The sequence below is a fragment of the Manduca sexta genome, chromosome 15, assembly GCF_014839805.1.
Source record: "Manduca sexta isolate Smith_Timp_Sample1 chromosome 15, JHU_Msex_v1.0, whole genome shotgun sequence".
NCBI classification, from domain to species: Eukaryota; Metazoa; Arthropoda; class Insecta; order Lepidoptera; family Sphingidae; genus Manduca; species Manduca sexta.
In genome coordinates, this window is record NC_051129.1 from 8,057,923 (window position 1) to 8,076,853 (window position 18,931).

The 18,931-nt window shown below is 33.1% G+C and overlaps 1 protein-coding gene across 3 annotated transcripts; it reads right to left on the reverse strand.

Annotated features, from left to right (window-relative positions):
- Positions 1–9,846: 9,846 nt before the first annotated feature.
- Positions 9,847–18,453, reverse strand: LOC115450509 (sodium-coupled monocarboxylate transporter 2). Of its 3 annotated transcripts, none has more exons than XM_030178543.2 (10): positions 18,171–18,452; positions 16,873–16,997; positions 16,394–16,546; positions 14,812–15,031; positions 14,117–14,387; positions 13,624–13,712; positions 13,438–13,546; positions 12,749–12,910; positions 12,283–12,467; positions 9,847–10,168 (listed from the first exon to the last, which is right to left on the reverse strand). In XM_030178543.2, the coding sequence occupies exons 1-10, from the start codon at positions 18,368–18,370 to the stop codon at positions 9,871–9,873; spliced, it is 1,812 nt and encodes a 603-aa protein (XP_030034403.1). In that variant the 5' UTR covers positions 18,371–18,452; the 3' UTR covers positions 9,847–9,870. The 3 variants fall into 3 exon arrangements, with proteins under 3 accessions (XP_030034403.1, XP_037294772.1, XP_037294773.1); XM_037438875.1 differs by having other exon boundaries at positions 13,438–13,561; XM_037438876.1 differs by lacking the exon at positions 16,394–16,546 and having other exon boundaries at positions 13,438–13,561; positions 18,171–18,453.
- Between the last annotated feature and the right edge of the window lie 478 nt (positions 18,454–18,931).

Genomic DNA, 18,931 nt, shown 5'->3' on the forward strand with positions numbered 1-18,931 from the left:
AAATTACTTTTACAACAACTTTAACATATCTCTAAATTTATTAAATTTATTACTTCCCAATGGTTTTGTTAAAATGTCAGCTATATTTTGATCAGATGCAATTTTTATAACATCAATTAAACCAATTTTAACACTTTCATGAACAAAATGATAATGAACTTCAATATGTTTTGAATTTTTGTGAAATTTCCGTATTTAGCAATAATTTGAGCTCCAATATTATCTTCATATATTTTTTACCGGTTTACAATCTTTCTGACAAATCTCATTAATTAAACAAACTATAAATTTAATTTCAGTAACAGCTTCTGACAGCGCAATGTATTCAGCAAATGTAGATGACTTTGTTACACAATTTTGTTTCTTTGATTTCCAAAATATTACATTCCCAAACAGTCTAATTACAAATCCTGTTGTTGATTTCCTACTGACAATATCTCCTGCAAAATCTGCATCTACATAACAATCTAACATATCAGAATTTATATTCATGTTATAAATTAATTTTATATGTTTTGTTAAGTAAAGATATTTAAGTACTCGCAAAGCATATTTAAAATGTGTCTCATTATAGCAATTTTGGAATCTACTCAAATAATTAACACTGAACGATATATCTGGTCTTGTACCTGAACTAATATATAAAAGTGCTCCAATTAAATTTCTATATTTTACATTCTCATTTATATTACAGTTTTCTAGTTTAAGATTTACTTCCATTGGTGTAGTATATAACTTTGTATTTATTATATTATAACGCTTAGCTAATGATTCTATATATGATTCCTGACTCAGTGTCATGGTCTTATTCTTTTATAATCATAATCAATATGTATTCCAATGTATTCTTTAACTTTACCCATATCCTTCATAGTAAATTTACTTAACAGTTTGTTTTTAATATTACTCATTACCTTTTCATCTTTACAACATATTAACAAATCATCAACATATAACAAAATGTATACACTCACATTAGTATCCAATTTAAAATATAAACAAAAGTCATATTTACTTCTCTGAAATCCAAGACTAGTTAAAAACTTATTGACACATTCATACCAAGCCCGAGGGCTTTCTTTTAAACCATATAATGTTTTATTTAATTTATAAACTCTATCAGTGCCATCATCATAACCAATTGGCTGCTTTACATAAACTTCAGATAAAATTTTACCATTTAAAAAAGCAGTTTCAACATCCATCTGATGTATATTAAGATTATTTTGACAACAATAAGACAATAACAATTTTAAAGTTTGCATTTTAGCAACGGGTGAATATATATCATCAATAAAATCTTTTGTTGAAAACCTCTTACTACTAACCTAGCTTTAAATTTATTTTCGGCTTTCTTTCTGTATATCCATTTCACATCTAAAGGCTGTTTGTCTGCTGGTTTACTTACAAGTCTCCAGGTCTCATTTTTGCCAAACTGTTCATCTCACGATTCATAGCCTCAGTCCATTCTTTTGCTTCATCGCTAGTTATTGCCTCCTGAAAATTATCTGGAATCATAGCATCACAATAGTTAACAGTTATACAATAATAACCAAATTCTTCATCAAACCGAGTTGGTGGCTTGATTTTACGCCGATTTCTTGTTTCAATTACTTTATTATCATCATAACTTTCATTTGTTTCGGCATTCAAATCTTCATTAATTTTCTCATTATTTTCTTCTGCATTAGTCTCTTTCTTCTCTTCTATAATTTTCTCTTCCAATTTATTCGGCTGGCTATTACTTTTATCATTTTTCTCTTCTCTATTATCATCGAGACCAATACACATTACATCATCTTCAATTATATCACAATGTCTTGCTACAACTATTCTATTGTTTATTAATACTCTATATCCAACATCTGTATAGCCCATTAGTATGCCAAGCTCGGCTTTCCTGTCCCATTTACATTTTCTCTTTTCCTCTGGTGTTCTAACAAATACTTTACTTCCATATATCCTTAAATTTTCAATGCTTGGCCTTTTGTTTGAAAAATATCTCATAAGGCGTCTTCCTTTCTATAGTACCATTTGTTAATGTTCTATTCTTTAAATAAGCTGCGGCCATAACCACTTCAGGCCAAAATCTTTTATGCACTTTTGCCTCTGCCAAAAGACATCTTGACATATCCATTATTGATCTATTGAACCTCTCTGCTGTGCCATTTAATTCATGCACATATGGCGGACAAGATTTAATCATTATTCCCTTTGATCTTGCAAAGTCAAACACTCTTTTATTAATGTATTCCTTTCCATTATCACATCTCAATTCTTTAATATTTTTCCCAGTTAAATTTTGTATCTCATTAACATACTGCATTAAACAATTATATACTTTATCTTTTGACGGAATACAATAAACTTTTGCCAACTTACTATAGTCATCTATAAAACTTAAGAAATATTTTTCACCATTAAAACCTGTAGTTCTGTGTGGCCCATTTAAATCTGTGTGTACAATTTCTAATATATCCTGTGCTCGTTTTCTATTATTTTTAAATGGCAAGTTATGCATTTTATTTTCAATACATATAGCACATTTCATGTACTTACATTCAATCTCCTTTGGTAATCCTTTCAATAATTCACTTGTACACATAGTATTCAAATTGTTAAAGTTTATATGACCAAGCATCCTATGTAATTTCTCCTTCACTGTCATACTTGATTTCTTCACTAAATTAGCATGTAATGTACTTGCATTTATATAACCTTTTAATTTATACAGTCTATCTTCTTTCACTGCTATAGCTATAATAGTTCCATAGACGTTATATATTTTTGATTGTCGTCCCCTGGAAACAATTTTATGATTGTCTGTAATCTTTGAATAGCTCAATAAATTTGCTTTCATCTCTTTGACATAGAAAACATTGTTCAAAACAACTTCAGACTTTTTTCCATAGACCATAAAATAAGTTTGTATTTTTCCGACCTTTGTAGCTTCTAATATTCTTCCATCACCAACTTTTACTTTAATAGGTTGTTGTAATATTTCACATGAATGATAGTACTCATCAGTATTAATTATATGATCTGTACAACCACTATCTAATAACCAAGTTAAGTGGCCAGACTGCTCAATATTATATATTTTACTTGAAGTTGAAACATTATTATTCTCAATAGTTGCAAGGAAATTATTACCACCACTCTCATTACTGGATTTATTATTATAAGTTCTTCCTCTAATATTTCTTGAATTATAATATGATCCACGTTGATGTCCACGATTATTATTAAATCTAATAAATCCATTTCCTCTACCACTGTTAACATTTCTGTGTCGACAATCTCTTTGCATGTGGCCAGGTTTTCCACAGGTAAAACATTTAAAGTTTTTATTAGGTGATGCAGAACTACTAGTGTGAGCTTTAAAAACATTTGAGTTGTCGCGTGATGGTTCATTACATTTTTCAGGTTCTTTATCCAATGATTTTAACATAATTTTACTTCTCAAATAATCTACAGTTCTGTCTTTTTCTGGTAAAACGTCTATTAGATCTCCAATATGACTGTAATTACGAGGTAAGGCCTTTAACATATAATTTAATTTTTCTTGTTCACTTACCGTCGCGCCGGCTTGTTTTAACTGATTTATTGATTTCTCAAACAATAAAAAATACACTTACTTGCGAATAGTTCGATAATTTTATTGCTTCTACATTGTTGCGACATATAATCTGTAGTGCCGATGATTTCTGCAGGTACATTTCATCAAATTTTGCCAATATTTTGCATGCGGAATCTAAGTCGCATATATATTCGAGTTGCTTGTTGCTTATTGCACTATAAATGTAGTTCGTTGCCTGGATATCCATCTCTTCCCACTTTGCAACATCATCCGAATCATTTTTGATTCGTATGGCAGCTTCTTTACATTTCTTAAACTCCAAAAACTTAAGTATACGTATTTTCCAGCTACTATAATCCGATCCGTCGAATATTGGAATAACTGCGTCATTGCATTTAGTAAACGCCATTTTTGCTTATTGCATATATAGCACGTTTCCACTTTATTTGCGAAAATATCTTCTTTTCTTCTTTGTATTTGCAGGCAACCACGCTCTGCTACCATGTTAATAAAACCACTATGACGGATCACTGTTATTTAATTTGATATCTTAAACATAAACTTAAAGAACTACATTATTGTGGCTGCTCGCCGGCAGCCCGTGACAGGAAGAAGGAAGTGGAGGCGTGTTGCCACAAAAACAAATTAAATTACATATTAACAAATGTTACCCTAAACAAATATAAATGTACCCATTCAACAACTGGCCACAATGTTCTTCAAACCGGAACATAACAGTGATTGCATACTACTGCTTGGCGGCAGAAATAGACATTGCGGCGGTACCTACCCTACTCACATATGAAAGACCTACCGCCAGTAAATAGAAAATCATTGTACGACAAAAAAAATACGCTGAAAAGTTAAGCATTATTCCTTTTAAAAATTACCTACTATCAGGCACGTGCCTAGTTAACAAAGAGCCTATCGGATTCATAAGCGTTACGACCTAGATAACAAAGTAATTTTAGTCTCCAGAACAGACGCTTTAGTTAAAACTCAAGAAAATGTCCAGACAGCGGCATCTGGTACGGATTTTTTACGCACTTAGTTGTTCATGTATAGTAAAATCTTAATTAGGTTGGAGGTTAGAGAAAATACTTGCTTTTCCAAATAAGCTTCGGAATGAGGCCTAGTTAAGGAACGAATCCTCGACAAACTTTTTAAAGATCTCATCTTTTTTACCTTTTGCTGTCTTTTTCATGTTATATCTACCTACTTCGTCTTCTCCCTTAACCCTCAATTAGGCCACTGCAATATAGGATGAAATAGGCTTATAACGCATATTATAGATACGAACGGGATTAGTTATAACAACCTTTTTTTTTGCCCGCACAAAATAACGCGTTATCACTTTAATCACTTGGGGAGTGAATGGAACGGTTATATTGATTTCATTCACTTACAGCCCAGCGTCGACACTCGGGAGTACAGCATCATCTGAGCGAGCATTGGACCGAGCTGCCCTCTGTATATCCATACCGGCATACCAACCAAAACCCACGGTGGCTTTCTTCGGCGCATACGGGATATTTTGTTGCACTAAGATAGCGGCTCAAAATCATCACTGCGCCATACCGCATTGCGACGCTTCTTTAATCGAAGGGGCTAAGCCTTCACACGCCATAAGACGTCTTTGGCGTCTATGACATCGGGAGACCGACTACCCGCATTATCGTCCACCACAGACTGGCTGTAGTCGAGCGAGCGATTGCAACCGACCACCTATAACAGCAATTCCTCTTTTACTAGATCCAAAATTAAGCAAATCGTGTTTGAAATATCTACAATCAAGCCTGCAAGTCGAACACAGGAATACCTGATGCAACGGCAATTCCTCTTTTAGTGGATCCATAATTAGGCAAATCGTGTTTGAAAAGCCTACAATCGAGCCTGCATATCAGACCCTGGTACACACCCCTTTTACACCATTATGAGACTTAGTAGGCGATAACATACAGTATCTACTCCATTATCAAAAGCCACATAGTCCACCGCTGAACAAAGGCTACTCCCAAAAATTTTCTGCCGGACCTGTCCTAAGCGGCCTCCATCTAGCATATTTCATCGTATATCCATTCAAATAGTCAAAATATAATTGTGATATCTTATGTTTACGCTATTGTTAGACATCGAAATAAAACAACTTTTGGGATTTTATGGCGGCTTTTTTTTTATCTCCCGACATTTCGAAGACATTGTAGACATGGTCCCTGGGCGGACCGCGAAAATATGAGAAAATTTGTTTTATTTTGAAAAATTTCATATTTGATACCATTAAACTACAACACAGTAATAAATCGTTGCGAAGTTGTACAACGTAACATATGGGATAGTTTTTAGTCCGGAAATTAAAAATTCCTACGGAATAAATATCACGCTAGTAAGCGTGGTGGTACTTTGTGAACTTGCCAAACTGTGATCGGTAATGAAAAATGTTTGTTTGCAATATTTATAATTCCAGCGAGTCAAATCTAGACTTTACATTTTAGTGTTTATTGGTAATCGCGTACCATTTTTGAGAAACTAGATCTTTAATATGAAATCTAAATAGGAGGAGTAGCTTCTATGTGTACTTCCATTACGAGCAGGTGGATATTGTGGATTAAAAATTTAATCGTGAGTTTGAATAAAAAAGTTTTTTCCTTATTTTCTACTAGAGTCAGTTGTTGCAATATTTATTTTATTTATTATTAAAGAACCCAAAACAGAAATTTTATAATAGTAAAAAAAGTACTTTAAATGCTTTATAATTAAATTACGAACTTTTATCTGGCACCATAGTTAACACATTGGTCCAAACAGTGCCGGATATAAAAGAATTCTGGTTTATAAATTATGCCTTATCTATTATAAACACCTATTTAATAGTGATGACAACAAATTTTATTGTTTCATCTTTCAATTCTATAATGATTTCTTATGTTTACACGAATTTTGGACATTGAATTAAAACTATTATTCTGATTTTATCGCATATCTTTATATTGTAATTTTCTCCAAATTAAAACCTAAAGAAAATTATAATATAAAAAGCCTCGATAAAATCCAAAAAAACAATTTTATTTCAATACTCCAATTTTATTGACGTTACACATTCAAAATATCGTCATTTTCGTCTCATACGCTCAATATTAACCACAAACTGGTTAACTTAATTTACAAACCGCTTTGTTACAATTTCACAGGGTTATATGTAGATAGATAAATGAATTTCACGTCCCGATTTCACGGTACAACACCGACCAATACCGGTTCCCTGAAATTATGAATGGAAATATTTATGGCCCACGAGATTCGATCAGGTGAATGACTTGATGACAGCCAATACATCATACTTACATCATGAATAATGGAAGGTGACACATAAATACTGTTGAACGTTCAGCGGTTATTTAAATTTATTATATAAATTGTCAAGATTAAATCAAAAGGTAAAAATACCGAATGTTCACAAAAGGAAAAAAGCGAGAAATGGGTTAAGTGGTGGTAGTGATCATGTTATGATTATATCAGTTTCTGAAAGGCTGATCTGCAAAAAATACCTAATACGCTGTCAAATATCTTGTTGAGTGCCGTTTGAGTTGCTACTAGCAAAATTAACTACGTTGAATTGATCATCATGTCATTTAATAGAACTATTTAAGAATCATATGTCAATGTCATTATGAATTTCTAGAACGCTGCTTACGCGGTGATCTTAGCTGAAACTGATGTCAAAAGCTTTGAAAACTAATTAGTGCTCATCAACAAATGAACTGTTACAAAAGATTAATTAGTAAAATTGTATAGTTTGTAATATATTACAAGCTGTAGTAGGCATATTTTCTTTAGAAAAAGTGTTTCGTGTCGACATGTGTTAAATGAAAGTGGTCATAGATTAGTGAATTTTAATGAATGTTTAAGGAACCTAAATTTATTTCACAGCGCTGTTAAATTAAAAGATATTAGTTGAACATAATTTTGATCAGCTTTTTATATATCAATTGCTTTGCTTTTTATAATCATTGGATATTAAAAAGTCCTGAATCCACCTCTTGCATCCAGTTATGCCTTCACGTACAATGTAATATAATCCTTTTCTAATTCGTGCATACAATACAACGTCCCAGGAAATATCTCATCTCGCAAGCGAAGGTAATAGCTTGTTGAAATATTTATATCATAAATCTGTACAATATATACGTAATTGAGTGGCTCTCGATAGAATAAGTGAATGTCATACGTAATATTATAATCATAATTAACGTATTATAAACTACGGTATTATTACCGAATACTATTGAGTAACAGTATAAATTTCGTGTAAATTAGATTAATAGATGTAGGTAGATAATATATTAGATTTTGAATTTTATATCAGTTTTTTATTTTTACATTTTGTCCTGACGTTTTCGAGATTCTGTAGTCTTCGTGATCATGGGGCAGATTGACGTATTGGTTGTCCGAAAAATCATTACAGTTACAGTCAGTTACAATATCTTCCTACAATTTACAATTGTACATGATATGTTTTTATTTTTAAATTAGTTGTTGATGGATAATGAGCTCATAGTAACTTGAAGTCTGACAGCTGGTCTTTTAATTTCCGATTTAATTTAATGTATTTAACAGGATCTCAACCTTTTGCAAGTTTCTAACCAACATAAGATTTTACTGTAGATTTTTTAAAGCACTGGTTTCAAAGAGTACCTTCTAAATTAAACTCATTTTAAAGTTTATAAAATGAGTTTAAATAACTGAATTATCGTAAAGATTAATTAGATTTATAATTTAATCGCCTAAACTGCTGGGAATACTTTACTTCAAATTCCCTGCATCTCGGTTGGCAATAAAATTAGTCACCCGCTCTTCCTTCAACGTAAAATTAACCTCATACATATGAAGTGCCACCTCCGCACTAAGTGGCCCTAATAAAAACTTCATAATGTCGCAATTTTCCTCTTGAAAACTTCTTAGGATATTATTTCAGTTTAAGATACCTACATATAGTCCCAAGGAAAAATTTTGGATAAACGTAAACAAAAGTTAATTAAACTGTGATGTGGAACACGAGGAATTTAAAATTGTTCTTAATTTATACTGGTGGTAGGTCTCTCAAATGTGAGGGTCCGCCTGGGTAGGTACCACCGCAATGTCTATTTCTGCCACCAAGCAGCAGTGTGTAGTCACTGTTCACTGTTGTGTTCCGGTTTGAAGGACATTGTAGCCAGTGTAACTACTGGACATAATAAGACTTAACACCTCATGTCTTAAGATGGCGGATGGTGGAATACCAAACGATACTTTGTAATTCAATGTGTTGGATGGTGTTTCTACTGTTTATGGGCGGTCGTATCGCTTACCATGAGGCGAAAAGTAAGCTCGTCTCAACATTTAAAAAAATAAAAACAATAAAATACAAATAAGGTTAGAGGGCCCTATTCGCATTTTTGACTGTCTTGAACGTCCGTTATTGCAAAAGACGGATTCACTCCTATAGACGGAATAGGGCCCCCTAACCTGAATTCATTATGGCAGTGTGGTAACCCTGAGATTATGGATATATAATGTAAATAATATAATTTGTGATGATTCTCTATTATGTAGCCTATTATAAATAAATGTGAACTTGACTGATTCCTTAACACTTTTTTCCGACTTCATAAATGCTTTTAATGTAAATCTTTTTTTATATTTTGAACACAGACCATTGGTTCCGACTTTAGGTGAATTATTGGGAAGGGGAAGGATGTCTTAATTTTAATATTGAGTGGAGTTGCAAGTTTGTAACGAGATGGCTAGACGAATGCATTTCTTCCTGTAACTAATGGAGTAATTGGATTTGAGACGGAGATGCCATTTGGAATTGTCGGCGATTACTTTGTAAGGGATTTAAAACATTATTCTTACAGTAGATACGTGTTAGTATTGACTAATAAACATTGTTAAAGTAATGTAAAATCTAGAGGGTATAAAAAGTTATAGAATATTTGAACATTTAAAAAATAGTCTAAATGCAAAACTCCTATGCCCTATTTTTTCCTGATGATTCGTTTTTATAGTGATTAACATACGCAAAAACGTAGCGCATTCAGGAATTATGTTTTTTTACATTATACACGCTATAGAACGCGTGAATCGGAAAAATGCTTTGTGGAGACGTATTAAACACAACCTCTGCATGTCCTAAAGTACAATCTGTATCTGACCGATGAAAATGTCATGAAAAACTAAAACCATCAATAAATATCAGTATCTATACAGATCAAGATTAAAATGCATAATTAAAGTATTTAAAAACAGATTTATTATCTATCAATAACATCTTTTAAATGTTTCAGGGCTTCATCCAAGGCGACGTAAACTTCTTGCGTATTCGGCGCTCTCGCTTCCAACGAGACTGTGGCACTCCTGAACAGGGATTTGTGGAGCATACTTTGAGTCAGAGGGCAGAAGACATCAGGGTTCATGGAGTCGGTCCTCGACTTCCCTGTCAAGTAGCTCATAGGAACTCCTATCAGAAGCACTGAAATGGCGCCAGCGAAAGGGCAGTATGTGAAAGAGATCCGAAAGAGGGATTGCAGAGGTTTTGTTGGTAATTGGGTTCTGGAATAAAAAAAAGTATATTAGTAACTTTATCTTCAAATAAATATCAGGCAGATAACATAAACAATTACCAAAAGTCGTCACACTCTAATCTATCGCATCTATTTCATTTGTTAAAACCAAAACAATACTTAAAATACATTATGTTTAAAATTCAAATATACCTACTGAACGCAAAGCCGTATTAAACCATCTAATACATTGAATTAACAAACTTTTTTTTCAGCAAAATGCAGATATTGTTCTTTGTTGTTTTGTGTCTGAGAAAGCAATGGTGGCGCATGAAGCCTCGAGCAAAAAGAACTAACGAACACAACGTTTCAAGACGCGCGTTCAATAGTTTCAAACACCGTGATTTCATAGAAAAAAAAACCACCGAACGAAAGTCGTAAAACTGTACGGATGGGGTAATAGTAATATGGAGAAAGTTTTAATAAGGGGAATGGGGATGAGGAATAATTGTGAGCCGCGTCTCGATATCACCGAAGTTACGAACGAAGATTAAAACTTCGACCGGGAATCTCTAACCAAGTGTGAACTCATTGGTGGTCGTAATAAAAATGTTCCATGGTCGTAAAATCAGAGATATGGCTCGCTGTTCACCCACGTAATTGAGTTCTAAACGATTAATGTTACTTTTACTGAGTATGGTTTTAAACTTTGGCTTTATTATAAAGCTGTTAGCTAACAAAGAGTAGATAGGGGGTACCTTTGACCTCAGTTTATTTTTATCTCAGATATGTTGTATGAGAACCTTAAAATACTCAATAGTATATTGTAATTTTTTATCCAATCATAAGTTATAGTAAAGGGTTTGTCTAGTAACAGATAGCTACATTTGTACTGAATCAAGTGGCTTACAATTATTCGCGATTTATTGGTTTAAACTTTGAACTGATATCATATTTATACCTATATTTAACAATTATTTTTTACGGTACGTAAATTATCTTATTATTATTGGTGATAGTTAGATAATTATCACCAATAATCATTACACAATAATAATTTTCGACTAAAAAAATGTTCTGCCATTTACTTTAAAAAAAAATTATCAAGAAGATAAATAAATCAAATAAAATCTCTATACCTACTTTAATCTTTAGCTACGGAATAAAAAAAACAAAGCACTGATTAAATCAGATCTTATAAATAAAAAAATAATATTGTTGATAGAAATATTTTTATATTGCGTCGATACGGCAATGCAAAACTTCATCCTACAGCATTTTCAATAATCGTTTAATAAATTGGCATGTAGTTTGTCTTCGTTAATTTAGTTGCAAGCAAAGCTAGAACAGCTGTTGTACAACTACGATCTGAGTGCTTATTGCCAACTTAGGTCCACTTAACTCGGCTTAAGCATTGCGGTTGACGTGCCGATTGCAACTTTCAATAGTTGTTAACAGCTCGTTTGCGGTTTATTGAATCATTGCATTCTGCTAATAAAATTATATAAGAGAAAGTATGGGATCATTATTTTAATTGAGTTTAAGTAATAATGATTAGTGGATCTTGTGACAGTGTAGTAAAACCGTAAATTCCATAAATAAGATCCTGGCTTCCACAAACAATTCGAAAAATATGTTTTTGTCGTATTTTTCGATTTTTAAGACACAGGTTTTCACATCTTTTGTCTCTATTTTTGTGATAGGTTTCGTCGGCATGTCGTTCTATACGTTCACTCTGATATGCGTCTGCTTACTACCACTCATACTCTCAAAATGCTTTTTTTAACCAAATCTGACGCAGGACCCGAAAACATTATTAATATCCCCATTATTAATACCTAAAATATGAGATCCACTCTGCACACTGTCAAAAAATAGTGTACGCCTTCCCTCAATCTACAGTCCAAGCATAAAACCCACTTTTAAACTGAAGTGACTTAACTAAAAGATTTATGTACCTTCTTATGTTTTTTGCTTTAGTGTTATTATTTAAAATGTATGGTGTACATATTTATTTAAAATGTATGGTTTTATGGGTGCTATAAAATGTTCATCATTGGACACAAGCTTGACCACTGTGTGTTCAAGTTGCGATTCCGCTTAATCCATTACGAATAAATGCTTGATTTTATGTTTTATACTAATAATAATATTTAGACTTACGCAGCGTTTGGTAATGCAGTAGAAATATTGTCCAGAATGATGTGTGTTAAATTCGCTTTTCCGCATCCTGTTGTAAGCAGAGGTTTTCTTTGGAAGGTTAGGGCTCCTCTTGCTAAAGAATTTTCGGCACCAATAAGTAACCAACCGCACAGCATAAGACTTAATAAACATCCACCTAAAGCCCCCTAAAATTACGGAAAGAATAAATTAAATTGTTATTATTGTTTTATTTCAACGTATAGTACTCAACGCCATCTGTTATTCGTGAAGTTTAACTGGTAGTGACATCTATGTAACTTGAATTAGAAACTTATCTTTTTAATGCAGACTACGGCAATATTGTTATGATTTGAGTGAACAAAGTACAGGCTATCATCGGTAGATGGCGTTATACAAAATATATTGATTTGATTTTCGAATAATGAGAATAACAATATTATTTTAATGCATACTACATTTTTCTTACAGAACAATTTGCCCTGGAAAAGACTATCCCCAGTGTAAACAATCCCAGTAATGTGCCAGCTGTCACTCCCGTCACACCAGACGCTACATGTTGCAGACGATCCAGTTCCTTTGCAAACCACACCACGCAAGCGCAGTAGCAACCCACCAGGACGCAGAGAACCTAAAAAAATAAATAATTACACATGTCCATTTTCACTTTTAATTGTGCGGTTTTGGCTGCTAAAGTACTGAATAGTTACTGATCTGAATAGATTTTTTTTTTATGTTAGACTTAAATGTTCCTATTCCTGGAGTCGTATTAGTAGATTCAACTCCTCAGTTTCGCTTTGAAGGCCGATATCGGCTGAGACGCTTTCAAATGATTCAGCGTCTCAAGATACCCATAATTAATAAACTGATATAAACAATATTTAATCGATAACTTAAGGCACAGTATTTAACAGACTCAGCTGACAACAGGCACTTAAATGACAGCTCAAGTTTTGTTTATATAGAATGTTCAATACCATAAATGTTACTTAAGATTCCACTCAAAGGTGAGATTGGTTTATAAATACGGTTCCAAATATTTTTCACTTGGCTCTTAGTATAAGAGCTATCCTATTCTATATTCTGTACTTTTTATTTTAGGTTGTTGAATAAAATTGATTGATTTACCAATGAAATGTAATGAAAAGGATGGCTTACCTTCATGATTTTGCAGCAAGCAATTTCATTGGTACTCTGTGGCATCCAAGGTCTAATAAACTCTTCAAACAATACACCGGCGATGGAATTTATCAACGAAGCAATGCATCTGTAATAATCTAATCTTAGGTTAATAATTAATATATTTTAATTTATAAAGCAAAATCAATTGTGATTATAACCCACCCTGTAGTTGCACTAAAGATAGATATAATGAATATTCCACATATTCCAGGAAACATAGCTGATAAACTATTTAAGAATTGCGGGACTAACTGAAAAAAGAGAAAATTAGATATCAGTTCAAACCAAAATATGAACTCCTGGTTTTTGGTACTATAATTTATTGAAAGTGTATAAAAACAAACATACATCACGACTTTTTCCCCAAAGGGGTAAAAGAAACGCAACCACTTTTGGCCGAGCGCGTTCCATCCCATGATGTGATAAGAGGCGAGCGCATCGCCACAGGCACAAATTTCAGACTCTGATAGTGATACCAGAAAACCCAGATATCACTTTGATCCGGGCTTCAAATCCGCTCACACTATACATTGTATATATAGCGTGCGCGTGTATACAATGTATAGCGTATTATCGTATAGTATAGTATACAGTTGTATAGTATACAACTACCCTATCGAGACTGTCAGAAGAGTAAAAAAGTCTTGAAAAATACCTGCTCATGTTTCCTTATTTGACCACTCAACAATGGATCGCATTCATCAAACCATGCATATAACGCTAGACCCAGAAAGCAAGAGAGCAGCTTCATCAGAATCACTCCAGCACAAGATATCATTAGACATAGCCTTGCTTTACTAATAGTAGGAACGGCCAGAAGTTTTTGTAGCGTAGATTGGCTGAGAGCTATCTTCCAGAGCCAGTTCGTGCTTAGGGCCAGTGTGACTGCGAAGAATGACGTGTGATGAGCAAGTTCTGGATCTGGGCTGGAATGAGTGAAATAAAATTTGAGGTTTCCTTTGTTTTTTTTTTATTGCTATGACGTTACTGCAACATACGAATTCAAATAATAATTGAAACCTAAACTTATTTAGGGCGCTGCCTTCGCGCGGCGTTTAGCGACAAATTGAAGGCGTTCTTAAGTTTTTTACTCTACAGTCGTTTGAGTTGTGGCAATTATTATGAATTTACAAAGTAGCGCGGCTAAAACGGTGCGGTTGGGCTAAAGTCACACGGCACTAAGCGGCTTATATGAAGGTGCTCTAATTAGAGATTAATTTACACTCTGTACAAAATAAAGATAAATATTTAAGATTTTTTTATAGATTTGATTCAGACTTTTTTGTAGAATCATGATGAATGGTATAAACTTTCAAAATTCCGATTTAATCATCCAAACATGAAACTTACTCATATAAAACCAATCGACCTCCGCGACTGGCTCTCTCCCACATACTTTTAAAGCCTATTGGGAGCAGCGCCAGACCACTTGGCAGTGCAGTGCCAGCTAATGCCAGGAAAGATGTTACTATGCCAATGCTGACTATGGCTCGTAATCCGCCAACAGCGATAAACGTGGCACAGGACACGCATAATACCGCCGTGATACGTCCCGCCAGAGGATTTGTAACTGAAAATTGATAAGATATCTAAAATTCCTACAAAACATATCATGACACTTCTTATTGCAGAAAGATATCAATTACAAAACCCCTTCTAGGCTTAGCCCGTCCTGTAAAGGCCACTAGTAAACAATTACATAATATTAATAAAATAAACAATAATAATTGGCTTATAGTAGTGTTTTTTTTAAATATTTTGTGAGAGGTGCTTGATGATTCAGTGAAAACTTGTTTTAACTAGTGAAAATGCGTTGTAACTGAGAACGGGTTTTAACTGTAACATATGTACACATTGCATTATTTAGAAAAGTACGTAAAGCCATTGATCTTGCGACTGATCTCTCTCCGGTCATTTGGTTTAACGTCTCACCGAACTATGAAAATGAAGGAACAGAAGAGTGTACGCGTGTAATGCGCACACACTTGTGCACTTTAATATCTCCTCAGTACCTACTTCGAAGATCTTGAGATTGGCCGTGGTCGCCGAAATTCGGCTAGAAACGAATCTATCACCAAAATTTGGCCTACTTGGCCTGCTATAAATTAAAGATAACCCACGTACAATAAATTGTTTTAACGTTGACAATTAATTCTACTGGCCATTAGGAACTATTAGAGCCGAATTGCACTGTTATATTGCGCTGTTAATAGAACTGCAGTAAGATACCGTACAGTTATTTAAGTAACATTTTTATTTACCGCTGCCATTTATTACAAGACACAGATTTTTTTTTACTGAAAATACGATCGCGTTGCGTCTAGTGCCTATTTTCATTTCTTAGTTTCCAGACCAGCAATTCATTAAAATAAATGGGCTTTATTGATCTCGACTTGAATTGGTGAATTTAATGTAATAAAGTTAATTCGAAATGCCGCTAATACCTACTTACAATAATTATTATAATCATAACAAAACACATCAAGTAATTAGTGAAAAATTACAACTGCGCACAGTTAGAACTTAACGTTGCATTTGTGTTGCATCTCAATTGTTTGATTAATTTTATGACGTTGGGTGCAACAAACATACACAGCGTTACTATTACAAACAAGTACTTTTCCTAGTCAAACTTATTTTATCACACACACACATCACGCATTTATCTCCGAAGACAGATCTACAGAGGTGCAACCAGGGCACCTTCTTTTCGCCTGTTTGTTCCGTCCCAAAATGTTATACCCCTATTATATATCACAAACCTATATTAGGGACAAATTCCAACCTCCGGGCTAGTGTAGTGAGCAGATAGACCCATTATCATTTTCCCAACCCGAGATGTGAACACAAGGTCTCAGAGTGGTGTCGTATCACGCACGAAGTACAACTACGCCACCGCGGTTTTATCATGAACAAATTATGAATCACTCACCCAATCTAAAAGCCATAAGTGGCACATAGGGCACTATAGGTAGTAACATAAGCTTGCTAATAACAAATAACACAGCCGCTATCGTTCGAGTGTGAGTTGAAAATCTTATTTCGAGATATTCAAAACTTGAAGATAATTGTAATTTATGAAACACTGAAATTCAAAACATTGAGATTAATTATTATTCAAACACCTACAGCTCGCTTGATTAGCTCTGATCGTGAAATGAATACTTAGAAAGATCTTAACTCGTCAATCAGTTCAATGAAGATATTTAGAAATCTTTAGGAAATGATTTTATTTACCTACATAGAGAATCAAAATTGAAAACTTTTTTGGGATGATGTGTATTACCAGAGTAATCTGAACCTCAATTTCTGATAATCAATGAAAAGGCAAGTATTTTAACTAAAGAAATCGAAAGGAAACATAAACAGAGGATTTACCGATTAAATAATAAAAACCTAAAGTATATTTACCTGGTAAATAAATGACGGCGGCTAGGATAGTGACTACGATAAGTGACAGCGCCGATGCCCAGTACTGAGTGCCTCTCAGGTATATCTCTACGGGCACTCCGAGCAATGTAATGCTCGTCAAGTGGCTGCGAATGTAAATAGAAAGATTTCATAATGAATAAATAAACTGGACAAGGGTTTAATGTTGTAATTGTAAGTGTTGAGGATTGTATTATTTCTATATATTCAAAATCAGAGATGTGTGTATTGATTGCGATTGTGGTTCTTTAGCTTCCTATTTTTTTTCTGATCAGGAATTTAAATTGCATAACTTTTAGGATAATAAAAATGATATTTAAATGTAAAGTACGGTATTTAATCTGATGGATATTCTAAAGGGTCACATTTGTGGTTATAGGTAGGTCTCAATTCTACAGTATCAAATCTTACTATATTAAGTATATAACTTTGAACCCCTTTAATCTGAAACTCAGCACCTCATGTTGTATGTATGGATGCAGAACATGACTTCTTTAGGGAGATATTCTTCGTTTCGCCTTTGTTAGAGATAATTTATGATAACTGTGTTTGGAGTGGAAACGTATTTGCCTTCCAACGCAAATGACAAGCAAAGATGTTATAGATAGTGAGTAAACTAAATGTGCTAATAAATTTTAATGACACATTCAATTTGAACTGTATTGTGGATTTTAATTATCAAAAGAACTCATTTGAATTTGTGTAAAACTAAATCATCAAAGAAGAAAACGAAGAGTGAAATAAAAAAGTTATGCTGGACGTATTTAGAGCTGAAGTGTTTTAATCTAAATTAATTTTGTATTAAGTATTTGCCTGTAAGCTTTTTTAAATCTAATTTTCTAAATTATTTTAAAAAAGCTTACAGACAAATATTACAATGTTTAACTATTTAAATGATGTAAGTTGCTAACAAAAAGCTTTCATATAATATGAAAATTTTCTGCAGACTATTTTAAGAACTAAGCTATAACACTCAATATTACTTGCAAGTCTATGATTTGCTTAAATGTAACTGAGTAAGAATTGAGATTGAGAATAGAGTAAAAAAAAGAACAGGCCGGTTAAGTAGGTACAACATATTTTTCACTTAATATATGAAGCGAAAGAAAATTTCATATGAAATTCCTCAGGCACATAATCGGATCCAGAAGGACTATCAATTATATACTTCAAAAATTTACAGCTTTGCACAGTTTATGGTATTGTTTATGCTAAAATAATTTGTTTCTCAACAACAAATGTCTCAACAATTTAATAAGATTAAACAAAATATCACTTACCTCGCAATCAAAGCTAAGGATATAGAAATAACGGACATATTTTTCCCGCCAAACAAAAATCCGGCCACTGTATTATACTTTCTGTTAACCACATTGTAATATAGTATTATTCCGATGATCAATCCCAATATGATGCCGAATAAACAATATTCAGCAACATTAAAATATATCGGAGACACTTGTATACTAGCATTTCTCATTTTGGAAATTAAATTAAATGTATATGAGGATATTCGCTGAACGTGTCGTCTGTATGAATGCTCGCAAACAACGCTATCAGCGCGTCTCTTCTAACAATAATATACGATATAACAAAGATAAAAGTGGATTTGTATTTAATCTTCCTGCAAATAATGAGCAAAAGAGATTTTTTAATGCTCTTTGTTACTAAGAAAAATGGTTTTGTATTTGCTAAATTCTTGAGAGGTATTTAAATTTTTTGAGGTTTATCGAAACACGTGGTAGATTGTACATATATATGATGAGGAAATAATGTAAGCATATTTTTATCGGATTTCCGACAATCTGCATCTATAGGTTCAAAATTTTAACTAGTAAAAAAAATAATATTTTTTTTGGTATAATTCATTAAAGACCTCAAATTTGACTAAAAACTGTATCAAAAATATGACAAATAATCCACAATGCCAAAGCAAATATATAGAATTTTATTTAATACAAAATAAACAAAATCAGACTTGAGTAAACGTACGTATGATGTATGGCACTGTTTATTTAATACGTACTGGCAGATAAATGTC